This window comes from Mandrillus leucophaeus, unplaced genomic scaffold, assembly GCF_000951045.1.
Source record: "Mandrillus leucophaeus isolate KB7577 unplaced genomic scaffold, Mleu.le_1.0 Scaffold434, whole genome shotgun sequence".
Classification (NCBI taxonomy): Eukaryota; Metazoa; Chordata; class Mammalia; order Primates; family Cercopithecidae; genus Mandrillus; species Mandrillus leucophaeus.
This window is the reverse complement of record NW_012104632.1, coordinates 1,470,007-1,496,328: the sequence shown is the minus strand read 5'-3', so window position 1 is coordinate 1,496,328 and position 26,322 is coordinate 1,470,007. Positions and strand designations below refer to the sequence as shown.

The 26,322-nt window shown below is 39.5% G+C and overlaps 2 protein-coding genes across 4 annotated transcripts in view; one reads left to right on the top strand and one right to left on the bottom strand.

Annotated features, from left to right (window-relative positions):
• UBAC2 (UBA domain containing 2) overlaps nucleotides 1-26,322 on the top strand; it is a 186,071-nt gene that overhangs the window by 93,331 nt on the left and 66,418 nt on the right. For all 3 annotated transcript variants that reach the window (XM_011993800.1, XM_011993801.1, XM_011993799.1), the window contains exons 5-6: nucleotides 20,102-20,225; nucleotides 23,958-24,005. In XM_011993800.1, the coding sequence (XP_011849190.1) occupies nucleotides 20,102-20,225; nucleotides 23,958-24,005 (172 nt within the window). The remainder of the gene's footprint in view (nucleotides 1-20,101; nucleotides 20,226-23,957; nucleotides 24,006-26,322) is intronic.
• GPR183 (G protein-coupled receptor 183) lies at nucleotides 139-13,143 on the bottom strand. The gene is made up of 2 exons (XM_011993798.1): nucleotides 12,991-13,143; nucleotides 139-1,771 (listed from the first exon to the last, which is right to left on the bottom strand). Exon 2 carries the CDS (start codon nucleotides 1,751-1,753, stop codon nucleotides 668-670), a length of 1,086 nt encoding a protein of 361 aa, XP_011849188.1. The 5' UTR covers nucleotides 1,754-1,771; nucleotides 12,991-13,143; the 3' UTR covers nucleotides 139-667.

Here is a 26,322-nt window from a genome sequence, read left to right as displayed (position 1 = left end):
CAGGAAAAGCTCAGTGCTTTCATTGCCTCAGTCATCGTCATTATTTATAATGTTGCAATTCAGAGTCTATCTATTGCCAATTATCTTTTCCCTGACACTCCCGCTGGTAGTTGACAGTGAGTATTGAGGGACAGACTATAACTTTGCAGCATCCTGCTTTTTATTCCAAAAGAGTTCTTTAACAAAGTTTTATGACTCAGAACAAAACAAAACAAAACACTGATGTTATTGAGGGAATTAAATCTAACATTGAGAGAAATTTGGATTTAGGAAATATGTTATTTAAAAAGTATGTTACAGTATTAACATCTGGCAATATATAATCTATTCAGTCCTTTTTCTTTTGCCATTTGTTGGCAAGAAATATTAATAATTAATTTTTTATTAAAACAAAACTTTTTACATTGGGAGTTGTTAAGAGTGCCTCCTTTTGGTGTATTCGTTTACAAATAAAAATGAAATATTTATTTTCATTTTTATTGTACTTTATGTTGTTTGCTTTATGTTCTTCTCTTGGGGTTACTTCCAAGTTGGAGATGGGAAAGTGCCCAGTGAAAGAAATGTAAAAGAATCCTCATTGGAAGCTGAACAATTATTTTGCTTTATAAGAAGTCCTGCAAAGTTTGTCATACAGTTTACTTCACTGTAAACCAAAATACAATCCATTTCATTTTCCATTTGAAGACTTGGAATGTATCATCATCTGCGTTTCTGTCATTTCACGTGAGTTTTCTTCAGGGGCTGACTTGACAGCACTAGAAATCGATACACTGACTTGCCGTTTCAGCATCCTCATAACCTTTCTCTTGTACCCTTTACATGCAAAGAAGTAGATAAAAGGGTCCATGCAGCAATTGAAGTTCATCAGGCATACTGTAAAGTGCAGAGAAATCTGGAACGAATGTCTTTGGCTACATTCCAGGAAATTAGAGAAACGAAGCTTCTTAATCATATGTTGAATAATTGCAACATGGTAAGGTGTGAAACAGAGAACAAACACAACAATAATAAGAATAATTGTGTTGAGAGCCTTTTTGTTTACACCAGATTTCTCAGTGAGTGGGTTTTGTTTGGCAGTTCTAAAGAGTTTGCAGCAGATCTGAGAATAGCAGATGAGAATGATTATAAGTGGAAGTACATATCCTATGAAACATGCCCCAAGCAGAATCCAGGGAAGAGATTTAGTTTCTTCAAAGTTTGGATACTCCATGCATGTAATCCTTTCAGCCTCCTGCTTTGACATAGGGTTGATGAGGAGTGGGAGTGTCTGAGCAAATACTAGAATCCAGACAAATATGCACACACCTTTTGCATGTTCAATCCTTTTTATCTTGTTGTAGCGTAGAGGGTGCACCACAGCAATGAAGCGGTCAATACTCAGGCAGGTCATAAAGTTCACACCCGCATATGTGTTGATGTAAAACACTAGCGCAGTTATCCTACACAAGGCATCTCCGATTCTCCAGTCAAAGCCCATTGCATAGTAGGCTATTCGTGTAGGCAAAGCGGTGGTAAAAAGTATATCAGAAATCACCAAATTTGTTGAATAGAGGGTGGTAGAGTTGATTTTTTTCCTGTTTTGAACAATGACAACCAAGGCTAGTAAGTTTCCCACGAGCCCAATGATGAAGACGAGGCTGTAATGCAGAGGCATTACTATCCTGGCTGTGCTGTGATGTGCATAGAGGTCACAGTCATTTCCCTGAGGAGGTGCAGAGGGCATAGTAAAATTGTTAGCCATTTGTATATCCATTGGTGGTGGTCAAGGTGTCTAGGAAAAACCAAGAAGTGTCATTTAAGTAAAAGCATATGTATTCAATTTGATTACTCATTAGTTTTAAAAAAATTTCAATAATCTATCAAAGCAGTCCAAACTGTCTTTTATATATCTAAGTTTTAACATTTCATGACATGCAATTTTTAACAGTTTGTAATTATAATATGGTTAAATATATGATAACAGGAAGAACAGAATAAAATTTATGTTTTTACTCTCACAATTTGCTGACTTTGGCAAAGCTCTGGCAAAGGAAACAGAACCAATTAAATAGGGCAAACGCGTTTTTGTGACAGAAGGGAATGCAGTAACTTTTTAGGCAGAAATTCCCCTTCCCTTTTTTGAATCATTGTCTGGTTAAGTAAAGCACCCCACATTTCAGACAGGCATTAACCTTTGCTTTTAAATTTAATTTCAGTTGAATTTTTTTTTTTTTTAACCAAATGCATATCACTGCCAGGAAATGAAATCAGTCACCACATTTATGTAGTGAAATACGAACTTACCACAGTGATCTGATTTGTGTTAACCTAAAAGTCTGAGAAATAAGCTTAGTCCATGTTAGGAACTGAAAGTTAGATTTTCTTTTTAAAAAGAAGAAGAAGACGACCACAACAACCATGACTAAAATGACAAAAAAAAAAAGAAGAAAGATAAAGAAAATGAGAGAGAAAAAGACTTAAGCTACTTCAAGGGGAAATTATTAAATTTTGAAACTATCAATCTGCAAGTACTCCATGGATCTGTGCAATCTACACTTCTACCTTTGCACATAGTAGCAAGCATCACACATTATATTTTGTTTCTTGCTTTGTTCACTAAACATCTTCATATCAGTGCAATGTATATATTTGTCATATGTGTAGCTTTTATATAAACATTTGATAGATATTCTACAGTTTTCCAGTGTGTCAATGCATAATTTGCTTAGCTACTCCCTTGATAAACTTTTAGATTCTTTCCAATTCTTTTCTTGTTATAAATAATGTTGAGACAGAAATTTTAAGTCCTAAACTGAAAAATGGAAAACTCCTACAATAAGGTTCTGTAGATGAGGGTAAACTTTGATTAAAGCAGGAAGAGCAGAGCAATAAATCCTGTGTGATTATTTTTAGAAGAAAAATAATTCCTCTGATAGAACTGTGTGTATGTAAATCTCACCTGGAAGTCACCAAAATTGAGGGGCACTTTCAACATATCTAGTGATGTTGCTACTGTATATTTAAGGAAATATACAGTATTTCCTTAAAGACTATCTCTACCCTGATCAAAAGCACTGTCTGCAAATCTGCTTCTCTCCCTGCTGTATTAAATGAATTGGATCTCAGGAACTTCATTCTAACAACCTTAAAACTGATGTTCATAGACACTGAGGGTTATCAGAGGATTGTGGTCATGTTATGTTAGAGGTATGCATTCTGTACAGTGTTGATGGGTTAATCATTATAACCTAAATGGAAATAAAACCTAAAGCAAAAGAGAGCAAAAATGCAAATAAAACATTTTATTATCCAGAAAAGAGACAATGGGAAAACAGCAAAGAATGAGGATGGTAAGTAGAAAACAAGAGGGTAGGGATGTGTCACAACAAACTTAAATGGGTTGAGCTTGCCTATTACAGGACAGAGACTATCGGTTTAGATTTAAAAAAAAAAATCCAGCTGTGTGCTGCTTAGAAGAGATACAGCTCGAAGTGATTCAGAAAGGTTGAAAATAAAGGCAAGGGAAAATATGTACCAAGCAAATCCCAGCCAATAAAAAGGTGGAATGGCAGTATTAACATGGAAAACATAGAATTCAAGGCAAATTCAATATTAATAGGAATACAGAGGGTCACTACAAAGGTTAAAAAGAACAGTCTACAAAGAATATAAAACTAATCATGAAATTTGCATGTAACAGCAAAATTTGACAGAATTTGAAGGAGAAATTGGCAAATTCACAACCATAATGGTAGATCTTAACACATTTGTATTATAATGTGCTAGATAAAAAAGAGATTAAAGACTTAGGAGATTTACTCAACATGATTTAAAAGCTAGTAGAACTTGTACTGAAGACACATGAGCGTATCTTCAAATTTGACCATGTGCTAGGTCACCAGAAGACTCAAAGCTTTCAGAAAATAATTATTTTCTGATCACATTGCTTGACTACAGTGCAGCTAAATTATAAACCAATGATAAAAAGATAAAAGGAAAGTTTGGAAATGAAAAAATATACTTCTAAGGAACTCATGGGTTAAAGAAGAAATCACAGTGGAAATTTTCAGATGCTTAGAACTAAATGATGAAAATACTACCTGTGAAAACTGTGGGATGCAGATAAGGCAATCTGAGATAGATATAAAGCCTTGAATGCCTTTATTTAAAAAAGAAAAGATTTAAAATAGATGTGTTAAATACACAGTTCAAGAAGCTAGAAAATAACTGTCCAAAGCAAGTAGAGGAAAACAATAGAGATAATTGCGGAAATTAGTGAAATAGGAAAGACAATAAATATCAGTTTTATATTTTGTGCAGGAAAAAAAATGGAGTGATTCTTAAATAGAAAATCATAGGGATTGCACTGTGGAATAAAAGTATAAAAATATTTTTCCATTTACTTGGGAAAAGCTTAGTGTGAGAAGCAGCTTTTCAGGAACTAAGACTAGACACAAAGGAGGGGTGAAAATTCCAGGCAATAGTTGCAGCTTTGGAATAGGCAACAATAACTTTTATTAATGTTTTTCTAAGTTCTGTGAAAATGTTTTTTTCCCAAAAATCTGAATGTATATTGTTGAGTATTTATAAGCAGATTCATGGGAATTGCCTTTAAAATACATGACGGGGGAAAAAAAAAACTTCACTGTAGAGTCTGCAAATCTTCCATATGAATAATTATTATTGTAGAAATTAGGAAAGTAACACCCATGTAAGACTCAGAGGAGAAGGTGCCGTTGCTTGCCAGTTTATATACAAATGTGCGTCTGACTGCATCACCAAATAAGATGCAGCATCTAGGAGAGCCAGAGATTGCAGGAGTTTCAGAACAAAGTTCAAGAATGTTTAACATAGTTTGCAAACAGTTCAATATCTTTCATTAGGGGATTAAATATTTTATGTCATAGCCATACAGTGGAATACAGGAATACAGCCATGCAGTGAATGCAGTGCAGCTCTGAAAATGGCAACATGAAAATGCCTGTTTCTTGACTGGAAATTATGTTAAGTGAGGAAAGCAGATTATACAACATGCCACTTTTTTGGGAGATGGGGAAGCAAATACACACACACGAACACACACACACAAACACACACAAACACACACAGAAAGATGTCTGTATGCCAAAACATAATTTTGTATGAGTAATTTTGGAGCTTTACTCATATATTCTAGATTTTTAATACTGAACATATCTATTCAAAATGTTCATTTCTGTTCAGTGACTGGAATGAATAAATAGGTTAAAAAAATTTTAATGGAAGAAAATTTTAGTTCACCTATTCTTATAAAAACCTTGTTAGCCGACATGCTTTTCAAAGCTTGCCCTTCAGAGTTCCTTTTTCAGATTTCTGCATTAACTTACTAGTTCTGTACCTTTGCGTTGTGTCATCATGTAGAAACCTCACAGCAGTCCTGTAAGCTTGAGCATTGCTACCCCTTACCTACTTACCAGGTGATGAAACTGACAATAAATACCAATTTTATATTTTACACAGGAAAAAAATTGGAGTGGTTCTTAAAGACCACGCTGGGGTTAAAGGCCATGCTGGATCCTTCTCTGTGATGACCTGGCTTCAGGTTTCTTCCTCTGTTCAGTTCTTTGCACAGGCAGCTGTTTCATGCTGCCCTTAAAGAACTGAAGGCTTGTGGTTTCAAAGTGGTCTAGGCTCTAAGGGCCATCCTCACCTATAATCATGGCACATGCACAACATGGCCCAGCTGCTCCAGAGCAAAGGGACAACTCCTTCTAAGCGCAGGGGGTGCCCACTTCAACAAGAGGTGCCTTCCCACATGAGAAGCCACTTGTGGCCACACATCATTGAGCCCCAAGGGGTAGCCTGCTGAGGGTCCTTAACTGACCATCATTGTGCGCTGGAGGTGGCCAAAGAAAGGCATTTGCAGAATGTGGACATGTAAGTGGGATGGCTTAGAAATGATCTTAGGTAAAGGTAAATGCATGCTTTGGATATTTGGATGTTTAGTAACCTCTTAAAGGATGATTCCACTAGGTAGACCTAATATGTCACTTTGGTTCTTGCTTATATTTATCCTGTGTTATTAATGCAGTAGTTTTAGCCAATTTTATGATCCCAAATTGAGAGGAAAATCCTTTCATATGCGTGACTGTTACTATCCCATTCTTACATCAGCCAGTCCCAATTTATTACAGTCTTCCCTCAGAGATAATACTTTATATCTTCCTTTAATCATCTTAAGGATTCCTTTCTGAAACTTGAATTAAGTCCATTCTTTTATTCAGCAGAAAAATGGCTGTTAGTGCCTCCATGTGCTAGATGCTGGGAATGCAGAAATGGTACCTTTTTGTATCAGAGGGTCTGGAACTGAATGGTGGATATACAGCGTTGAGCATGTGCTGTTATCTGAGTGAGGTGTTCCTCGGGATTCTTTCACACAGACAGCAGTATGTGCTGGGTTCCTCCTCATACATAGCAGTATTCTGCTCACTTTGTGCATTACAGTGCACCAGTGTCAATATTTGGATAGTATAGTTATCTTTTAATCATTTTCAGGTAGAAAATTTATTCTTAAGTATATTTTAAGTATTTTACATTTTAATTGTTAGGCAGCAGCTTCTGACATGTTGTTTAAGATATATACACTGAGGTATACTAGAAAGTATTATCATGTATCATTGTATTGCCTAGGGAAAAGCCCAAATAAATGTTTGTTCTAAATATTTTTTCTTTAGAACACTAATATCAGAATTAGAGCTTCCTCATGATGCATTCTAATGAAAAGGTGCACGTGGCCCCTCAGCCGTCCTTCGTGCTGCACGCACTGAGGGACAGGAGTCAGGATGGAGGCCTTTCCCTGGAGGGCGTGGATAATGACTGGGCTACAGGAAGCCTGGATCGTTTTTCAGGTTCCACCTGTGGAACAGGGCTCTGTCGGCCTTCAGGGCTCCTGTACCTTCTGCTGGGAGCCACCCTGGAAGCCATCTATACCATTCTCTTATTTTTATTGGTAAACAAGGAGACCATCCCAGTTTTGCCTCTGTAATGCAGTATTTAGTCCTTTTAACTTTACTGTTATCCTAACATGTGTAAAACAGTAAATTTCTTCCTCAGCAAAATATCTTCCAAAGTGTTTTTACTTATGCTTTGGGAAGTGAGCCTGTGTGTGTTTTTCTCTAGAATGTATTTCATTGCTAATAGAGTTGGTAACACTTCTTGAGATATTATCATCTCATTTTTGCATAACCGGACATGTTGACATGCACTGACAGGTTCTTTCTAGCCACAAAGGAAAAAAAAAATAAAAGGCCCCCCAAAACTCATTTATTTAGTATCTAAGAAAGTTGTCTAAGCACTGATGTAGTTTGCGCTCTGGAAATGTTTACCCTAGATACCCACTTGGAGGGATTTGTGATTTTTCACAGAGGACATGTAGCTTCTGTGGTCCTGATTTACTCGCTCAAGTAATTAAAGTGTTTTCTCAGCCTTTAATTTGGGCAGAAACAGAACAAAATCTTTACCATATTCGGGGATTTAGTTGGCGCTAGAATAACAGCTTTTGGTTTTTGCTGAAATGTCACCTTTGCCCTCTAATAGTTATTTATTTTAATAATAACACCTTGAATGAAAAGGGGCTTACCTAGGAATTCTGTTTAAATGTAGCCACTAACAGTGACTGGAATGGGTCAAGTTGTGCTGAGATGATCACCAATTGGAGGTGACTTCTCCGTAGGTCAAGTCTGCTCTAGACTCAGGTTATACAGAGAGGTGACCTGAATCAACATGCCCACAGCAAATGTACCAAAGAGGAACTTACAGAAGCTCACTTTCAAAAACAGCCAGGGGAGCCACCCAGATGCGGCCACACAGATACTAATTATATGTGTATATTGTTAAGTGATGAGTGTTGTTTGATCTGATTCTTTCTCTGATACACTGTCCTTTGACTACTTTGAGGAAAGGTTAAGACTGAGGAAAAATTTCTGGAGCAGGGAGAAATGAAATCACTGGAAAGGAGAGGGGAGACGAAAGCTCGGGGTTAATTGATATTATAAGGATATGGTTCTACTGAGGAAATAACGACAAGCACAGATGTATCAGACGGCAGGCCAGGACTGTTTCAGCTCCCCTGAGAATAAACCTGCTCCACGGAAGAAAGAAATCATTACTTCTTCCTCTGGTTACCTGGTTTTATAAGTATTTGTCAATTATTTGAAAACACCTTCTTGTTCAAACAGGGGCATCTAAATTTGGCCCAGTGTCACACATACTGGGTCCTAGCATTCAATTAGTGATTTTTCGTACCACCTTTTTCACTGACCGAACAGCCATCATTTGAGATATTATGGGGGCCATTTGCCTGTAAAATGGACAGTGGAAAACATGCATTCCTGGTATGCAAGAGGAACCTGCACTGCTGTGGAAATATGACCAGCATAGTCAGAGCCTCCTGGTGCTTCATTAATAAAGTCAGATTGTCCATTCTATTAATAATACACTGCTAACCAACTGTCATAGTAGTCAGTACATGCCTCTGTGGCCTGGTTAAATACATCTTTGTACAATGTAAGGTGACTTTTTCCCAGCCAACTTTGAGTCCTAAATTGATAGCTATGTCTGGGTCCATGATTCATTTTTTAGAAGGATTGAGAACAATATTCCCTATATCCTTTCAAAAAATCACGCATACCAGAGTGATATTCAGCATAGAGTTGACTGTGGTCCATCTGTTTGGGGGACCTCCCCTGCCTCCTGGGGGGCTTATGGAGTGTGACTAGCCGAGGGACTTAGTAGAGGCAGCCTTACTGAGGAGCTCTGTGACCGGCCTGCTGACCCCATTGCATAGCCTGGGTCAGACCAGCTCCCAATAGATCTGCAAAAGGCTATTTACAGGACCAAGCACAGAGACCTTCTTCAAGACAGAAAAACCTCTTCAAGACAGAAAAAGTGTTTAGCAGTCTACCGTTTCCTCTTTGTGCTTTATATGTGTCCCGAACCCAGTGAATGTGCAGTGAAGACCCACTTCAGCTTCATAGACGCGTTCCTTGGAAATGATGGAAAGGTGCTTGAGCGCAGGAATTCTTTGGTTGAACACCCACTTGCGTATTTGGGGTTTCACATATTCCAGTTATTTTCTTTCACCTTTCACTAGTAAAAGCTTTTACTGTGTGGCTTTTGGTGGCTTTTATATTGAAAAGTATGGAAGTTATTGAAGATGAAGATGACATATGTTTAGAGAACTAAGAAACTAAGAATCCCACCATAATACTCATTTTAGTGTAAGAAAGATATCCTCTATTTCTATCTGGCATGATTTGTAGGATGCAACATGTGGGAAAACTAACTGCATAATATAAAAAGGCTCTTTATAATGAAGCTCTGTGTCTTTAATATTTTTCCGCTGAGTCCTGAATGTTTCTGGAAATCATATGTACCTTTTCTCTTTCAAGTTCAAGGAGTTTCAATTTTGTTTTTGTCTCTATTATCACATGGAAATTAGGGAGGAACATTAGATATCGTTATTTTATGGATAAACCAAATTCCAGATCAACTCAGTCATTCGTTCAGGGATCTTACTGGGGTACTTAAGGCAGGGTTCATGAAGGCGCCCAGGACTCCATGTTCTCCATCACCTGCTGCCACTAGTCAGCGAGCAGTCCCTGTGCCTCAGCCTGTGCTCTGCTGCACATCCATGTCTGTCTGTCTGCCTGTTGTGTGCCATTCCCGCCTTTCTGCCCACAGCCACGGCAGCAGCTTCCCGCCAGGCTCTCAAACGGGGCCCATCCAACCCCAGGCAAACCACAAGATCTGTGTCATGACTCACAAGTTCCCTCATGATTTGAGCTCCGTTCCCTCTTCAGGAGGGTTGCTGGCCAGCTTCTCCTGATCGTGCCCTGGCTCCAGCCATACAAAATTACTTATCACCTTTGGATGTCCCATGTTCCCTCACAACTCTGTGCCTGGTAACACTCTTCCCTCTGTCTGATGTCTCCTGGCCCCTGTCCTATATCCTCAGCTCCTACTTTCCTTCCAGGCTTAGTTCTAAGTATCGCAGGAGTGTTCCTGTTGTCCATCCTCTGAAGGGCAGGGTGGCTGTATTTGTGAGGGTGCTGTGCTCTGTCATAGTATCTGTATCATTGATTTTCTTCCCTGTCTCCCATGAGCCTGTGAAGTACGGTGAGTGGGAGTCCTGTGGTGTTAATTTCTTGTATCTCTAGGTGATGTATGATCGATATTCAATAAATACCCATTAAAGAATAGGAACATTGCAGCTTTCTTAATCCTTAATGAAAGATTCTTTATTACACTACAGTAAGCCCTTGATGAATAATAATCACCAAAATTACTAAGCAGGGACGGTGTTCCAGGTACTGCCCTGGGCACTCTATGTGTGTTTACTCATTTAATCCTCTCAGAACTTTCACAAGTCCATTGACAGATGGTGAAACGGAGGCACCAGGGCACTTAAGTGACTAAAGACCTAGCTGTTAAGTGTCAGGATTCAGATCCAGGCGGTTTGGCTTCAGAAGTCACATTCAGTACAATACTGTTTATGTCCTGTGTCCAACATGATCTGTTATTATGGGTAGAAAACAAGTAAAATAGGAAGACATCTCAAAACCTTAACGTACACTAACTCATACCTATCTGAACAAGAAAGACTGGGAGAGCTGGGGAAGGGAATAGGGGCAGGGAGAAAGAGACGTTGATTCAAATGAAGGAGTTTATTAGTTTATTTGTAGCATATTTTAAAGTAAGTAAAGATTTTATTAATGGATTTAGACTTTACTGTTTTAACAATATTTTAATAATAAAGCAATTTAGACTGAAATTTCAATTGAAAAAATATGGTGAATACCTAGAATAGGCTTTTATCCTGTTAATTGATTTTTAAACTACTTTTTAGATATTTGCAGAGATTTAACGAAACATTTTTATTCTTCTCTTTGGGCTTCCAAAACACCACAGGCATCTGTGTTACTGTCACAGCTTTCAGAGGATTTTCACCTGCGTTATCTCATTTTATACGATACCCAGACTTCTTGGGAAGGTGATCAACCCCCCAGACCGGAGGACACCACACGTCCTCTACACAGGCCACGTCCAGGGCTGCCTAACAACTCCAGCAGGTCTTAACCATAACAGAGAGAAAAGCATCCCTGTAAACGGCTTTGTTAGGTGCGAAGCTCTTAAGCTTCTTAAGGATGATGACTTGATCTCATCTAACATTTTATCCCATAGAATGCTACAGAACCAACCTACAATAGATATCTAGTAAATATCTATAGAATAAATAAATGAATTAAAGTCATATAGCAACCTGAGTTAATATTTATTCCATTAAGTGACTGATCATGATACTAATTAGCTCTAGGAAGCCAGATGAAAGTAATTTGTGCAGGGGATCATCACCATTATCACTGACATGATACATAAACATGTGAGTGAACATTTTGTGGAGTAGCATATTTTTTGTGGTTTTATGTCCAAAAAGTGCAGTGAGCCCCCAGAGAGAAAACATGCTAAAATATAAGAAGTGTGGAGTCCTACCAGTAAGCACAGTTAGATGTGTGATCATCCATAGACTCAGGGCCATTTATTTTATTTATTTATCGAGACAGAGTCTTGCGCTGTCGCCCAGGCTGGAGTGCAGTGGCGCAATCTTGGCTCACTGTAACCTCCACCTCCCAGGTCAAGGGATTCTCCTGCCTCAGCCTCTCGAGTAGCTGGGATTATAAGTGAGTGCCACCATGCCTGGCTAACTTATATTTTTAGTACAGATGGAGTTTCACCATGTTGGCCAGGCTGGTCTTGAACTCCTGACCTCAGGTGATCCGCCTGCCTCAGCCTCCCAAAGTGCTGGGATTACAGGAGTGAGCCATCACGCCCAGCCAGATTCAGGGTCTTAATGTAAAATATCCATAACATATCTGTTGGATTCTCCCTCTGGTACGTCAGTGGCCAGAGGGTTGGGAGAAGAATTGTAGGAGACAGTTTCTTAGCACTTATATTGAGAGGCAATGTTGTAAGGACTTGGCAGTAATAATACTCCCCATTTTACAGGTAAAGCAGCTGAAGTCAGGTATTAGGTAACTTGCGTGGCGGGCCACACAGCTTGTAAATTACATTTGAGCCTAATTTCAGAGCCCTTGCTCTTATTATACTATATTGTATTCAGAGTGACACCAAAAAAACAAAATACTACTCCCCCTCCCCCAGCACACACACAAATACACATATACAAAACCCTCACCCCCCTTTAAAGGAAGTCTCTTCACAGCTTCTATTTTGCCAAGTTTCTGTTACCACCATTCCCAACCTGGACATAAATGTTGCCAAAGCACTGCATAGAATTCATTTGGATTTTCCCCCCCAAGCACAAAGAAAACATATGTTTAGTCTAACTAAATGTAAATATAAACCACACAACAGACTTTTTTTTTCACTTATCTAATTAGTAGTATTTAGCATTTAAAAAGCAAAGATTGGTACTCTTTGCTGGTGGGAGGGTAAATTGGTAAAATGTTTTTGTAAACCAAAAAGTACCATTTTATATCTAAAGCTTTAGAAAATATATCCTTTGCCCTAGGAATTCTACCACTGAGATTCCATCCTGAGAAATAATCTTATATTTCTAATAATTCCTATAGTGTAGGAATATTCTATATTAAAATAACTTTGTTCCTTTTCCTTCATACTAAGTTATCCTGAAATATTGGCATTATTTGCATAGTTTTGCTTGATACTGTTTTTTGTCATTGTGAGTTTATACAGTAGTACATGAAGTAAGCCCTATTTTTTGACAAAGATATTTCTGGCGGACCCATCGCTTTCACTCAGCTTTGTAAGAACTAACTAGACCTACCAGTCAGCAGAGAGTCTAAACTTACATTATTAGTATAATTTTTGTTAGAAGTGATGGTAGCTTGTTCTTAAATAGATTCTTTTCCTTTTTACCTTTAACTTAAAACTTAGGCTTTTAAAGTTTTTCTTAAAAAAATTTGTTGAAAAAGCAAAAGATCTCGTACTTACATATCAGTGACTCGTTCGGATCTCTGTGTAGTAGCTGTCAGTACTTGTCCAAACTGAAGTAAGTTAACTGTGGCATGTTGTTTTAAGAGAGGTTATGCAGACATCCTTTTATGGTGGTGACTTTTTTTTTTCTGTCATCCTGTGACTGAGCATGTAATGAGCAGTTCGTCTCGTGTACGTGTGTGCACTTTTTTTTTGTTTGTTTTAAATGGGAAGTGAAATTTTTTATAGTTATTTAAAAAAAAAACAAAAAACGACTATCCAAAAGCCCCTTGGAATTTATGAATTGTTGATACCTGTGGAACTTTATAAATTTTTCTGTAAAGGTTTAAGTATCAAAAAATTCTTTGAAAGAGACTGAAGCAATAAACCTTAACCAAAAAAAAAGGACCAAGTTACTGATGATTTTATATTGATTTTCTGTGTAAACGTGTGGGTTTTTTAATGTTTTAAGGAAAACAGTGTCAACTTTGACAGTGCTTTTTACCTGGAAACTTGGTATCAGGGAGTAGTTTACACATTCTACCTTATCCACAGCTTATGAAAGAAACAGATTTCTGTGGTGTGAGGGAGAATGACAGTCCAGGATGTGGAGTGAACAGAATTAGTCGCCGTTTTCAGTCGAGAGGCTGCCTGAGTCAGTGACTTCGCGAGTACTTGAATAACGGGGAAACAGTTGAAGGGAAGCCCACTATAGATAAAATCCAGCCTCTTCAGCACAGGATGAAAGAGACTTACGCCATTCACCTCATAGTTTTAGTTGACTCAGTTTAAACCAACAGCATAACATATCTGTCAGAATGCAGTTTATTTGTAGGCTAAATTACCAGATATGCAGCACTCAGATCAGGAGAGGTGATTTTACACTTAGTCAGGACTGATCTGGCCATTCCCAGCCACTTCTGGGTGCCGCATTTTACGAATGATGTAGATGACAGCTGTGGCAGTGAGGGGCCTGGATAGCAGGTCTTAGGAGAACTGATTAAATAAGCTGGGGATGTGTATGCTTTGTAGGCCTAGGGTCATTATCCTTCTGCTTGTGGAAACTCTCATAGAAAAGTGTTTACATTGCTTATGTCAGTCTTCCTAACTCCAAAGACTAGCGGGAGGGCCAGTAAGAAGTTACTGGAGATAGCTTTCGGATCAGAAGATGAGAGTCATTCCCAAAAGTTGTGATTATTTTAAAAAATGGAGTATGCTGTTTCTTATTTAGATGCTTGTGTAAACTTGATGTTGATTTTGAGGGATGATGTAGACAGAATTGAATCATTTGATAGGAATTTGTTAACTCTGTGACCTCAGAGGCCTTTCTGCTCCAGGATTCTGTAAAAATAGTCGAGTAGCTTTTGCCTCCCACAGATGTCATTAGGTTCTTCTAACCTCTAAAGTGCTGAGAGTATGGAGAAACATTGTCAGACACAAGAAAGAGCATCAAGTAAGTCAGCTGAATTCTTTGGGCCACTACCTCTCTGTGTATAAACTAAAGGTATTGAACTAAATGATCTCCAAGGTAATTCCTAGTACAAAAATTCTATGAGGGGGTGTTACAGAGGTTTTATGACTTGGTGGATAAACATGACATCATATTCTAGAACTAGTTCATTTAAAACTTAGACTGCAGGCCGGACGCGGTGGGTCACGCCTGTAATCCCAGCACTTTGGGAGGCCAAGGCAGGTGGATCACGAGGACAGGAGATCGAGACCATCCTGGCTAACATGGTGAAACCCCGTCTCTACTAAAAATACAAAAAATTAGCCAGGCGTGGTGGTGGGCGCCTGTAGTCCCAGCTACTCGGGAGGCTGAGGCAGGAGAACAGCGTGAACCCGGGAGGCGGAGCTTGCAGTGAGCTGAGATGGCACCACTGTACTCCAGCCTGGGTGACAGAGCGAGACTCCGTCTCAAAACAAACAAACAAACAAACAAAAAGCAAAACTTAGACCGCAGAGTACTTGAAGAAGACACTGTTGATAAATTTTTCAGTTTGTTGAAAGACCATTCTGGTGGGGTTTTAGCTTTTAATTTTGAATAGTTATATTAAGTAAAACATTTTTATATAGTGAAGGACTCAACTAGTTAAAGTAATTCCTCTGACAAACTGGATCTGTCCCCCCACTTTATTTTTATTTTTTATTTTTTATTTTTATTTTTTAGATGGAGTGTCACTCTCTCCAGGCTGGAGTGCAGTGGCGTGATCTCGGCTCACTACAGCCTCCACCTCCCGGGTTCAAGCGATTCTTCTGCCTCAGCCTGCTGAGTAGTTGGGGCTACAGGCATGCGCCACCATGCCTAGCTAATTTTTGTATTTTTAGTAGAGACAGGGTTTCACCATGTTGGCCAGGATGGTCTCCATCTCTTGAACTCATGATCCACCTGCCTTGGCCTCCCAAAGTGCTGGCATTACAGGCATGAGCCACCGTGCCCAGCCCCTTTTTTTTGATATCAGAGTAGTCAGACAGATGAAGAGGTGATGGGGTCATTATCCTGTAAGAGGCCACTGAAGCTGTATATTAGATCATTTCATAAGCTCACAAACCTTGTTTTATTGCTGTTGAAAGTTACCAGGGTTTCTTGAGTTGCGATTGTACTGTAAAAGTAGAGTTGATCTTTACAGTTTTTTGTTTGTTTGTTTGTCTGAGACAGGGTCTCACCCTGTTGACCAGGCTGGAGTGCAGTGGCACAATCTTGGCTTACTGCAACCTCTGCCTCCTGGGCTCAAGTGACCCTCCTACCTCAGCCTCCTAAGTAGCTGGGGCTATAGGCACATGCCACCACATCCAGCTAATTTTTGTTTGTTTGTTTATTTATTCATTTATTTATTTATTTATTTATTGTGGAAATAAGGTCTCATTATGTTGCCTAGGCTGGTCTCAAACTCTCCTGAGCTCAAGCCATCTGCCTGCCTTGGCTTCCCAAAGTGCTAGGATTACAGGTGTGAGCCACCACATGCAGTGACCTTTTCTGTAGAAGAAGTGAAATGGACATTTGCAACCTGAACAGGCGTCTGTGTTATTTTATTTTATGTTTTCTATCGAGTGCAATCATGAATATGTAGCAGTAGATGCTCTGTAAGTATTAGTGATATTAAAGGATGAATTAGCAATGGCTCACACCTGTAATCCCAGCAGTTCAGAAGGCTGAGGCAGGAGGATTGCCTGATGCCAGGAGACTGAGATCAGTGTGGGCAACACAGCGAGACCCTGTTTCTAAAAAAAGTTTAAAAATTAGCCAGGTGTGGTGGCTCACACCTGTAGTCCCAGTTACTCTGGAGGCTGAGGCGAGAAGATTAGGAATTAGAGGCTACAGTGAGCCGTGATTGTGCCACTGCGCTCTACTCCAGCTTGGGTGACAGACAGATACCCTGTCTTAAGAAAATAAAAGAAAAAAAGAAAGGATGGATGAAATGTTTATAACCTGCTTTCTCTTTTCTGTAGTACAGCCTCATCTGCTTAAGCCAGAAAGGGCTTCCAGAAGGTAGTTCTTCACAGTATGAAAAAAGGTCAAACTCAATTACTGTTGACAGTATAAAGAACAGATGTTGTCATAAAATAAGGAAAAGAAAAAGACTGGTCAATGACTAATAACATTATGGTACTTTGTGAAGTCTGTGTGTATAGAAATAGCAACGGAAAATTTCTACAGAACAGCCTGTGTAGTTTTGGTCTGAAATGTGTATATGTGGCCTAGTATTTAGTCATCGTTTAAAATTATACAGTGATTAGTGTTTTTTAAGGAATTTTTAAACTTCTATTGGTATGTGAAATGTAAACAGTGGTCATTAAAATTTCTACCAGTATTTTTTTAGTTTACATTGAAATGTAACCTCAAACAAGAACTCTGCTTTAGATTATTTAGTTATAACATCATTATTTGTACTTTATTACTAAATGTGAACAGAACTTCTATGAATTAAGCAACTCGAAGGGCATGTTCTGTGGTAAGAGACCTCTGGTGCAATTGGCTCCCCAGGTAGGGTTTCATAATCACCAAGAGAGCAGACCATATTTTGAGCTACATATGAAACCATATGTTTTAATCCCATTAAAAATGATAAAAAGGAAGGGGGCTTTTTAAAACAAAAGGCAAGTTCTGCTGTATGGTTTTACTGTTTTAAAGGAAAATTCATTTCTTCTGCAAATATTTATTGAAACCTTACTCTATGCCAGGCACAATTCTAGACAGTGGGGATAAAACAGCAAACAAAACAGACCAAAATCCCCGTCTGTGTGAAGCTTCCATTCTACTTTTACGGTAGACGATAGCTGGCAGTGATGAGAAGGCTGTAAGTGCTGTGGGGGAAGAAAGTCAGGAAGAGAATAGAGAATGCAGAGGGGGAAGGCTGAGAGGGTGGGAGGTGTGGTTTGAAATGGGGCAGTCAGGGAGGGCTTCTCTGAGTAGTTGCTGTCCTGCGGAGCACAGGATCAGGATGGGGATGGAGACTCAGGGCCTGGAACGTCTTTTTCATGATTGTAGGTGGGGAGGCATTGGAGGATTTATGCCCAGGAGTGACTAACTCATACTTTTCCATGAAAAGAAGGCCCAACTGTTTTAATCAATTGTGCTTGGGTTTGTAATTGGACAAAAGCAGTTATTTTGTGTAGTGTTTAAAAACTGCTTTGTTAATTTAAAAAAATCCAACCAATATTGAATATGGATTGTGTATAAGAATCTGCATTAGGCAAAGCTAGATAAAATATGATGCTTTCTCTCCGAATTAATAATCTGAGGTTTTTGAGAACTCTGTATAGTCAATTCAAATGTGAGTCATAACAGTTGTTCTAGAATAAGGATTATTTTGTGGCCCTAAATGTAGTGAGCTCCTAAACTGTGTCAAGCATTGTGCCAGGTGCTAGGAGAACTAGGACTGCCTCTTCTTCCCTGTCCTGGGGTGCTCAGCCTGGGAGGAAGGTCTGATACATGAGGAATTCTAGACTGGGCAAGTGGCGGTAGGAGCCCGCTGTGATGTGCACCTCCGTCTGCCACCCGGTCCCTGCCATCCTTCTCACTGGATGGCCAGCCAGGTGTATCTGGCATCTCTGTGTCTCCAGTCCTGACACAGTGCCTGCGCTGAGGCCTTATCAGCTGGAGTTTTCCCTGTTCTAGCATTTGCTGCGTCTGTGTTGATAGCTGTTGATGCAGCTGCCATTTATCACATTTGTTTTGTGTTTGTTGTATTTTGGTTTGATTTTGTTTTTAATAGTAGAATTGAGAGGACAGTGCATTTTTCAGAATAACATGGTCTCTATCAAGGATGAGATTGCACAAGAGGCCAGAAGGGTCCTGTGTTTCCACAAAATGGCACCAAGGACAGTTCTTTGTAGAAGTGAAACATATTTTTTGCATTTTTCTTGTGATAATGAAATAATTCTTTTTTTTTCTGGTGCCATTTTCCCAAAAGTGGGAAAATAAAACAGACTGAGTAATTAAGCCAAGTGTTTAATGAAAAACGGGTGCAAGTTTGTGCCCAAACCACTCTACTCATTCATATTACCTGCCCAGCACTGGTAGGAATGTAAGATTTCAGTCCTGTGATGAGTTCCTTGAGGTCAAGGACTGCTTCTTTCTCTTGGACATAGTTGTAGCTCCTATGCCGGGCGTCCTGCCGTGACATCCTCGGCACGCATTTGATTCACTGATTCATTGCAGCAGTGAAACTGACATAGCTTGGGGGCCATGAGGAAAGCCACCAGCTGCCAGGAGGAGTCAGAGAAGTCTTGTGGGAAGAGCTGAGCAGTGTTGCATAAGCTGAGTTTCCTAGGACTGAAAGTGGAAAGCAGAACCTGCATCAGTGGAGAGTCAAAGCAGCCAGCGTATTCAAGGAGCAGCTGTGTGGATTTTTGAGGGGGCCTTGTGTGTGATGGTCCAGATGAGGGGAAGCAGAGAGGAGGACAGTGGTAACAATCTGCAGTGATGAGAGCGAACTGGGGCGCTTTGCCATCACATCTTTATGAAGCATTTTATCTTTGGATACTGGAGCCTATGGAAGGAAGGTCTTTTTTGTTTGTTTCTGTTTTTTGTTTTTTGTTTTTGAGACAGTCTCGCTCTGTCGCCCAGGCTAGAGTGCAGTGGTGCAATCTTGGCTCATTGCAAGCTCCGCCTCTCGGATTCACGCCATTCTCCTGCCTCAGCCTCCCAAGTAGTAGTTGGGACTGCAGGTGCCCACCACCATGCCCGGCTAATTTTTTGCATTTTTAGTAGAGATGGGGTTATACCGTGTTAGCCAGGATGGTCTCGATCTCCTGACCTTGTGATTCACCCGCCTTGGCCTCCCAAAGTGCTGGGATTACAGGCATGAGTCACCGCTCATACCCAGCCGGAAGGAAGGGTTTTTAAGCAAGGGAGTGATGTGATCAGAGTTGTGTTTTAGGAAGAGAATACTGCCAACAATGTTAAGAAATGGATCAGAGAGAAGCAAGACTGTAAGTAGAAAGACACATAGGACTTTTGAATCTGTCAAGGTGAAGGTGTCAAATTGACATTCAGAAATGGGCAGGCAGTTTTAGGTCTCACTTCATTTTCTTAGCCCAAGCTATAGAAAGGGTTGAGATTATATGAGGAGATGAGCGAGCAAGAAGAAAAGGCTATAATGGAACCATGGAGAAGCCAGAAGAGTGGTGTAAGAAATCGCTGGTCAACCACTGAGAAACAGGGTTTCAGACAAAGGGAGGAAGGAATGTGAGGAAGGGAGGGCCAGAGGTGAACCGTGTCAGAGCCATGGTGACAGATCACTAGACAGGGCCTGAGATGAGGCTTTTGGATTTAACTGTGAAGAATTCTAATGTTTGCTGCTTTTGGTTTGTCTAGTTTCTCATTAGATTTTAGTAACACCTGGGAAGAAAACATTGCCTCCACTTTTCTCACAATTAGTAGGTGCTGAACCAGTTCTTTGTGGTGGTTTCAGGAGGGGCAATAAGGATAGAATGATTAGAGTTTTCATAAAGTGTTCTGTACAAATTATTTTGGACATGATGCATATTTGGAAATCAATGTGTATATCTAAGACTATGCTTTCAGACTGAAATAAAATTATAAGCAGTGTTACTTCAAAGATACATCTGCCATTAGTGTTTAAAATTCACTATTATAGTGATTTTTTTTTATTTGTTTGCATAGCCTGGCACCTGTGTTTGCTCTGTTTGTACCATTTTACTGCTCCATACCAAGAGTCCAAGTGGCACAAATTCTGGGCCCGTTGTCCATCACAAACAAGACATTGATTTATATATTGGGACTACAGGTACAGTATGCATTTTTATGTTCACTTTTCTTTAACCAGATCGGTTTTTTTGGTCTTTCTCTCATTTGATCTCCTTGAAAACAATGGTTTTTTTCCCCCATAATCTTGGCTTCATGATCTATATCAAATGTTTAAAGGAAGTGTTACAGAACAAGAACATCAAGGTATAGAAGGTACTAGAATACTTTCATAGTCTTTAGAAATCTGATAAGAGCTTTCACTGTAATTTGTATCTGTGGAAAATATTTTCATTTCGTGTACAATTGCATGTGAGTGCTTTTTAACAATCATAGTGTGAAGTGGAAACAAATGAGAACAATCAAAAAGTAGAAAGTAGAAAATCAGTGTCAAAATTAATTTATTGAATACAGTGTCGCAAATAAAGCTCTGAAGAAGAGTGTGCTCTACCAACCCGAGCTTTGGAGTTTTCAAGAAGCATTGTCAGCTTCATTATTTCCTTGTTTGTGTAGCTGTGATGGTAGTGTCACCATTTGCTAAATGGTTTGCTGTGAAGACTGCTAGAGTACTACTGTCCAGCTTACATTTGAAAAGCTTCTTTGCCAATCCTCAGCGAATGTCAGTTTCTCCCTGCTGGGCTCCAGGTCTGTGGTAGGAGAATGATTTTCAGTTTTCTATCTGTACTACTTGTCACTTTTCTTTTACTCTCACGGCTTTTGATGTAGTTTTATTCTACAGCTTCCTGTGTCACCATGTGTCGCTTGGCCTTTTGATCCACTGATTAATACTCATAACATTCCTTATCCCACGCACATATAACCGGATACTAGAGTCGCTTCAGAATGCCTTCCTCCCTCCCCTTTTAACCTTTAGCATTTCCTCTCACTTCTCCAGTCTGCTGTCATGTGTTATCAATGGCTCATCTGGGGCGTTTTCTTACCACTTTTACAACCGTTTCTCATGAAATCTGTTTATTCTCCATCTCTCAACCCCAGTACTGTTAAACGCCCCCCTGATCCTACCTGATATCCGTGTAACCAAATAGCCCGTTTCTGCAGTTGATTCTTATGAGTAGGATTTGCTATAGCAGATTTAATATTTTTAAAGCTGTTATAACAGAGGCCATGTGGAATTTGAAGAGCACTCCAGACCTTGCTCAGGAGACCCAAGTTCTAGTCCTATCTTGCCTCTCTCCAGCCATGAGACTTGGGTTGAGTCTTGGAACCCCTCTGAGCCTCACATTGACCGTATAGTTCTTCCAACTCTAAAGCTATGTAGAATCTTTGAGAATGAAAACACTGTTTTATTAATTGTGGAGTAGGAGTTCAGTGTGGCATTGTGGAAAGTCTTTGGAGCCAAGTCATTGGGTTTCGGTTTAATGACTTGGTCTGGTAATGATTTGCTTTGTCACTTACCTTTTCTGAACCCCCATTTCCCCATCTATCAAGTGGGGATGATAATATCTACCTTATAGAGGTATTTGAAGGATAGCATGAAGTGTTTAGTGTAATCTGAACAGATAATAAGAGCTAAGTCAATTGGTTACTATTAATTAATAATTTATGTCTCTGTAGCTACCACCATTCATTTTTCTGAGATTGTGAATGTATTTCTTGTTTTGTTTTGTTTTTGGCATAAAGCAAAATAAGTATTATGTTTAATCTCTCGGAGAAAGGGGATCTTAGTTGGATAAAGAGACACAGCATGGCCTTTGTCACAGGGCCATTGTAGTAGGTTGGTGGAAAAGTAATCCACAATTACTTTTCCACCAACCTAATATCTAGTGCAGTTTTTGCAGTGTTACACAGCTCACCATGAGGCATCCCTCTTAGCCCTGCTGAAAGCAGAAAGGTAGATGCAACTACCATGGATTGTTTTTCAAAATAATATAAATTTCCATTATTTTTGTATTATTTCCGGTAACTTTGAGAGGGAGAAATTGAGATCAGAAAATAGAGGTGGAGATGCCTCATTGGCTCCTTGATAAAATCTAGGTCCTTAGCATGAATGGCATGCAGGGTTCTTCTTGCCTGTCTGGTGTCAACTCCCACTTGTGCCCACCTTGAAGGAGTGTAACTGAACTCCTTATTGCTAAAGTGTACATCCTCTGCCTGCCTCCCTCCCCTCCAAGTCTTTGCATGTGTTTCTGTGCCTTTTTCTCTCCCCATTACAACTAGGGACATTGTTGAATGAGTGAATGAATGAATGAATGAATGAAGACTTGAATCATAATCGGAAGAGCCAAAATGCTTAAGACTCATTTAAGTATCCGATGACTTGAGAGCCCATAACATCATGCCCTGTGCAATGGGCTATGATGTTATGGGCTCTCAAGCCATCCGATACTTAAATCAGTATCACCCACTGAGTGAGATGTAGCCCCTGTCCTCAAGGAGCCCAGCCATGAGAAAACACACAGACACTGGCAAGATGTAGGCAGACATACTGGTGACCACACAGGCAATGAGAGGCTTCAGAACCCAGAGGAAATTACTTTTTTAATGACAAAATGAGATGCTCTTTTTACTTGCATATGGGACATGGAAGAGTGGAGAGCATGACTGTGGAGGCAGTCCTGGATACACTCCAGCCCACCACCTGCTGGCTGTTGACCTGCAGCAAATTGCTTAACCACTCGGTCTTGCTGAAGTGCCTTGAGAGCAATGCCTGACACATAGAAAGTGTTAGCTAGTCTGTTATTCCTTCTATTTGTAGAAGAAAACTACAGCAAAATATTTGTCTACATGGTTCCCATCATTATTATCAGAGTCATTTCCACTGAACAAACGTCCGTGCTACATCAAAGGTTCAAATTTAAAGTCGCAGCCAGTGCACATTTCTAAGTGAGCCTATCACTAGAGCAAAGCTTGCCAGCTTCTCTGTGTATGTCAACTCTTACCTTTTGTGTCTGTCTTCTTTCTGTGTGTCTTTGGTAAGTGTGCAGAACTTTGAGGTTTTCATCTAGCGCAATGCCAGCGATGAACCTGGGCTGTCCTGCCTGAGTATCCTGCCTTTTCCTCTACAATCAGAAGTAAACCCCCAATCTAAAGTTCTAAAAATTAACCAACAATAACCCACAAATCATTTCTTTGTTGCAGGAACATTTTCAGAGTGCTTATGATTTTTTTTTTTAATTACCCTGAGCACAGCTCTAAGATATAAACTATTTGGAAAACAAAGGGAAGAATTTCATGAGATCTAATTCTAATTACTTTGCCATTGATTAACTTCATTACTGTGATTTAGTTTGCTCTTCCTTGGGTGAACTAGAATGAGAATATCAACACTTGAGAAAGTTACCGTTGAATATAGACCTAAGTAGGCTGGCAGGGTTCTTCCCATCTAAATTTAGGGTAACAATGTTAAGAAATTAAAATGAGAAAGTTATTTACATAAATATCACATCATTGCCAAGCATGGGATGGTGATTACCTGTTTTGTATGTTGTTAATTCTAATAATTTCTTTATATGTAGTATTTTACTTTAAGTCAGTTGAAGTTTATAAATAACATCATACTTTGGTTTCACTTATTTTTCTTTGCATGGGGTGTGGGCCAGGTTCAACTTGTTTTAGGCTATACAAAGTCTGATGTCTGAATAAAAAAAATTAATATACAATTTTCTTTTAAATAACAGTTGATATTTACTAATTTTCCATTTGCTTCTCTGTATTATGGCATATATAGTTAATACTTTATATAAATGGTCATGACTGTAGTTATGTAAAAATAAGTGAATTTTATTTTTAGTTGCCTTTTTTTTTTCTTTTATAGCTTTTCACCTCTGGTTCCTACATCTGGATTGTAGCCATAAGTGGACTTGTAAGTGTGACTACCTTTTTATACCCAATTCTCTCTCTCTCCTGTAAAAACATTAGGAAAATTGTCCTATTTAGATGGTGCATCATATTCAACTGTCTCACCATTCTTTTTTTTGAGACAGAATTTCGCTCTTGTTGCCCAAGCTGGAGTGCAGTGGTGCAATCTCAGCTCACCACAACGTCTGCCTCCTGGGTTCAAGTGATTCTCCTGCCACAGGAGACTGAGTAGCTGGGATTACAGGCATGCGCCACCACGCCCGGCTAATTTTGCATTTTTAGTAGAGATGGGGTTTCTCCATGTTGGTCAGGCTGGTCTCGAACTCCCGACCTCAGGTGATCTGCCCGCCTCAGCCTCCCAAAGTGCTGGGATTACAGGCATGAGCCACTGCACCCGGCTCTCAACATTCGTTTAACCCTGGCAGGTCTGGCTCAATGCTACTTCTGTAGTGATTAAAAAGGGCCAGTCACGGCCGGGCACGTTGGCTCGCGCCTGTAATCCCAGCACTTTGGGAGGCCGAGGCGGGTGGATCACGAGGTCAGGAGGTGGAGACCATCCTGGCTGACATGATGAAACCCCATCTCTGCTAAAAATACAAAAAAATTAGCCGGGTGCGGTGGCGGGCGCCTGTAGTCCCAGCTACTCAGGAGGCTGAGGCAGGAGAATGGCGTGAACCCGGGAGGCAGAGCTTGCAGTGAGCCGAGGTGGCGCCACTGCACTCCAGTCTGGGCGACTGAGCGAGACTCCGTCTCAAAAAAAAAAAAAAAAAAAAGGCCAGTCACATGGAAAATTGAGACAAGGGAGGCCAGTTTGTGCTTTCAAGGTAATTTTGATGAAAGTTTTAGCTGGATTTCTTGTCAGTGTTATCGTTTTTAAATCATAGAAAAAAAAAAAAAAAGCCTGAATGTGAAGAAGTTGGACTTACTAAAAATAAGGAGAGATAGTCTGCTCATTTTGTAAAAAGATATTGTCACACGAGGGAGAAAAAATGGCAACTGGAAAGTCAGGTGGGTTGTACCGGACCCAAAGACTCATCATGGAAGAAGGGAACGAACCAAGCAGCCTCAGTATGTGTGCTGGAATTTTTTCATCTTGCCCATGCTATTGTATTTTATTTTAATAATAAGCATTTGTCCTAAATTCTCTATGAGGTATTTAAAAAGAAATTAGAGCATGAAATGGAGTTTTATTCTTCATCCATGACTTAAATTTGAACCTCCAGATTTATAAAAATAAATTTTAACTAGGGGTTATAGAGCATAGTTTTAATTTCTTTCTTGGAAAAGACTAAAAATGACAGAATGGATTCATAATAATACACATTTCACTACAAGGACTACATACATTTCAAGTAAATTATCACTATCCTTGTTTCTTGGGTGAATGACTGGTATTTGGGGCCAGTGTGTCATCCTGTGTGCCTGCTTACCCCTCTTCTTCCTTTAAGCTCTCTTTATTATTCCTTTTCTGTGTTCATTCTTTGCTTAAAACTATGCCTTCGTTCCCCATGGCTGATATGCTTGCAGCCAAGATTCTGGGGCTCCAAGTCACTTTGTTTTCTCCTCCCTAAAAATTTTCACATCTGCCCAGATACCTGATTTGGCTTCAGGACCACAGAACTAAACCCTGCTGTGAAGTCTTCAAAATGCCTGAGCTATCCGTCTGGTATTCTTGAGACTTGTGGTGGCTTAGGGCCATCCTGGAATTAGACTGATTCTCTGGGACACAGGTGCCAGACTCTCCCAAGTCTAGGCTCACGCAGTTAGTACTGCTGCGTGACTGAGGAAGACTTAACCAACCTGAGAACAGCAAAGAAGGAGCTCATTGCTTTGATCATGAGAGCTGCCTAAGGATGTACTATTTCTTCCATGACATATTTGTTTCACTTAGCAGTAATGGTTTTGAGTTCTGTTTTAAGTATTTTCCAAAAGCATTCAAATATTGAAGTACCTTATTATATATGCCTTCATTGTGTTAGTTACCATTAATTCTTTTACTCTCAATATTTGTCCCCTTCTTTAGTAACTCTTATGTGACTCAGTTTTTTTTAAACACATTCCATTTTCTTTCTTTATTCTTTTTTTAGACTCCTGGCTTTTAGTGCTTGCTGTCTCCTCAGAAAGTTTCATTGTGTGACATTCAGTGCACTAGAATTGGAGGTTGCATTTTTCATCTCTTTGTAGTCTTTTTAAAATCTAAAATTGTACGTTAAGATCATAGTCTTTTCCAGTACACATGTTTAACAGGTAGTGGGTTAATTTAGTTAATTTAATTAAATTTAAAAAAATTTAATTTTTTAATTAAAAAATTTAAAACCTGT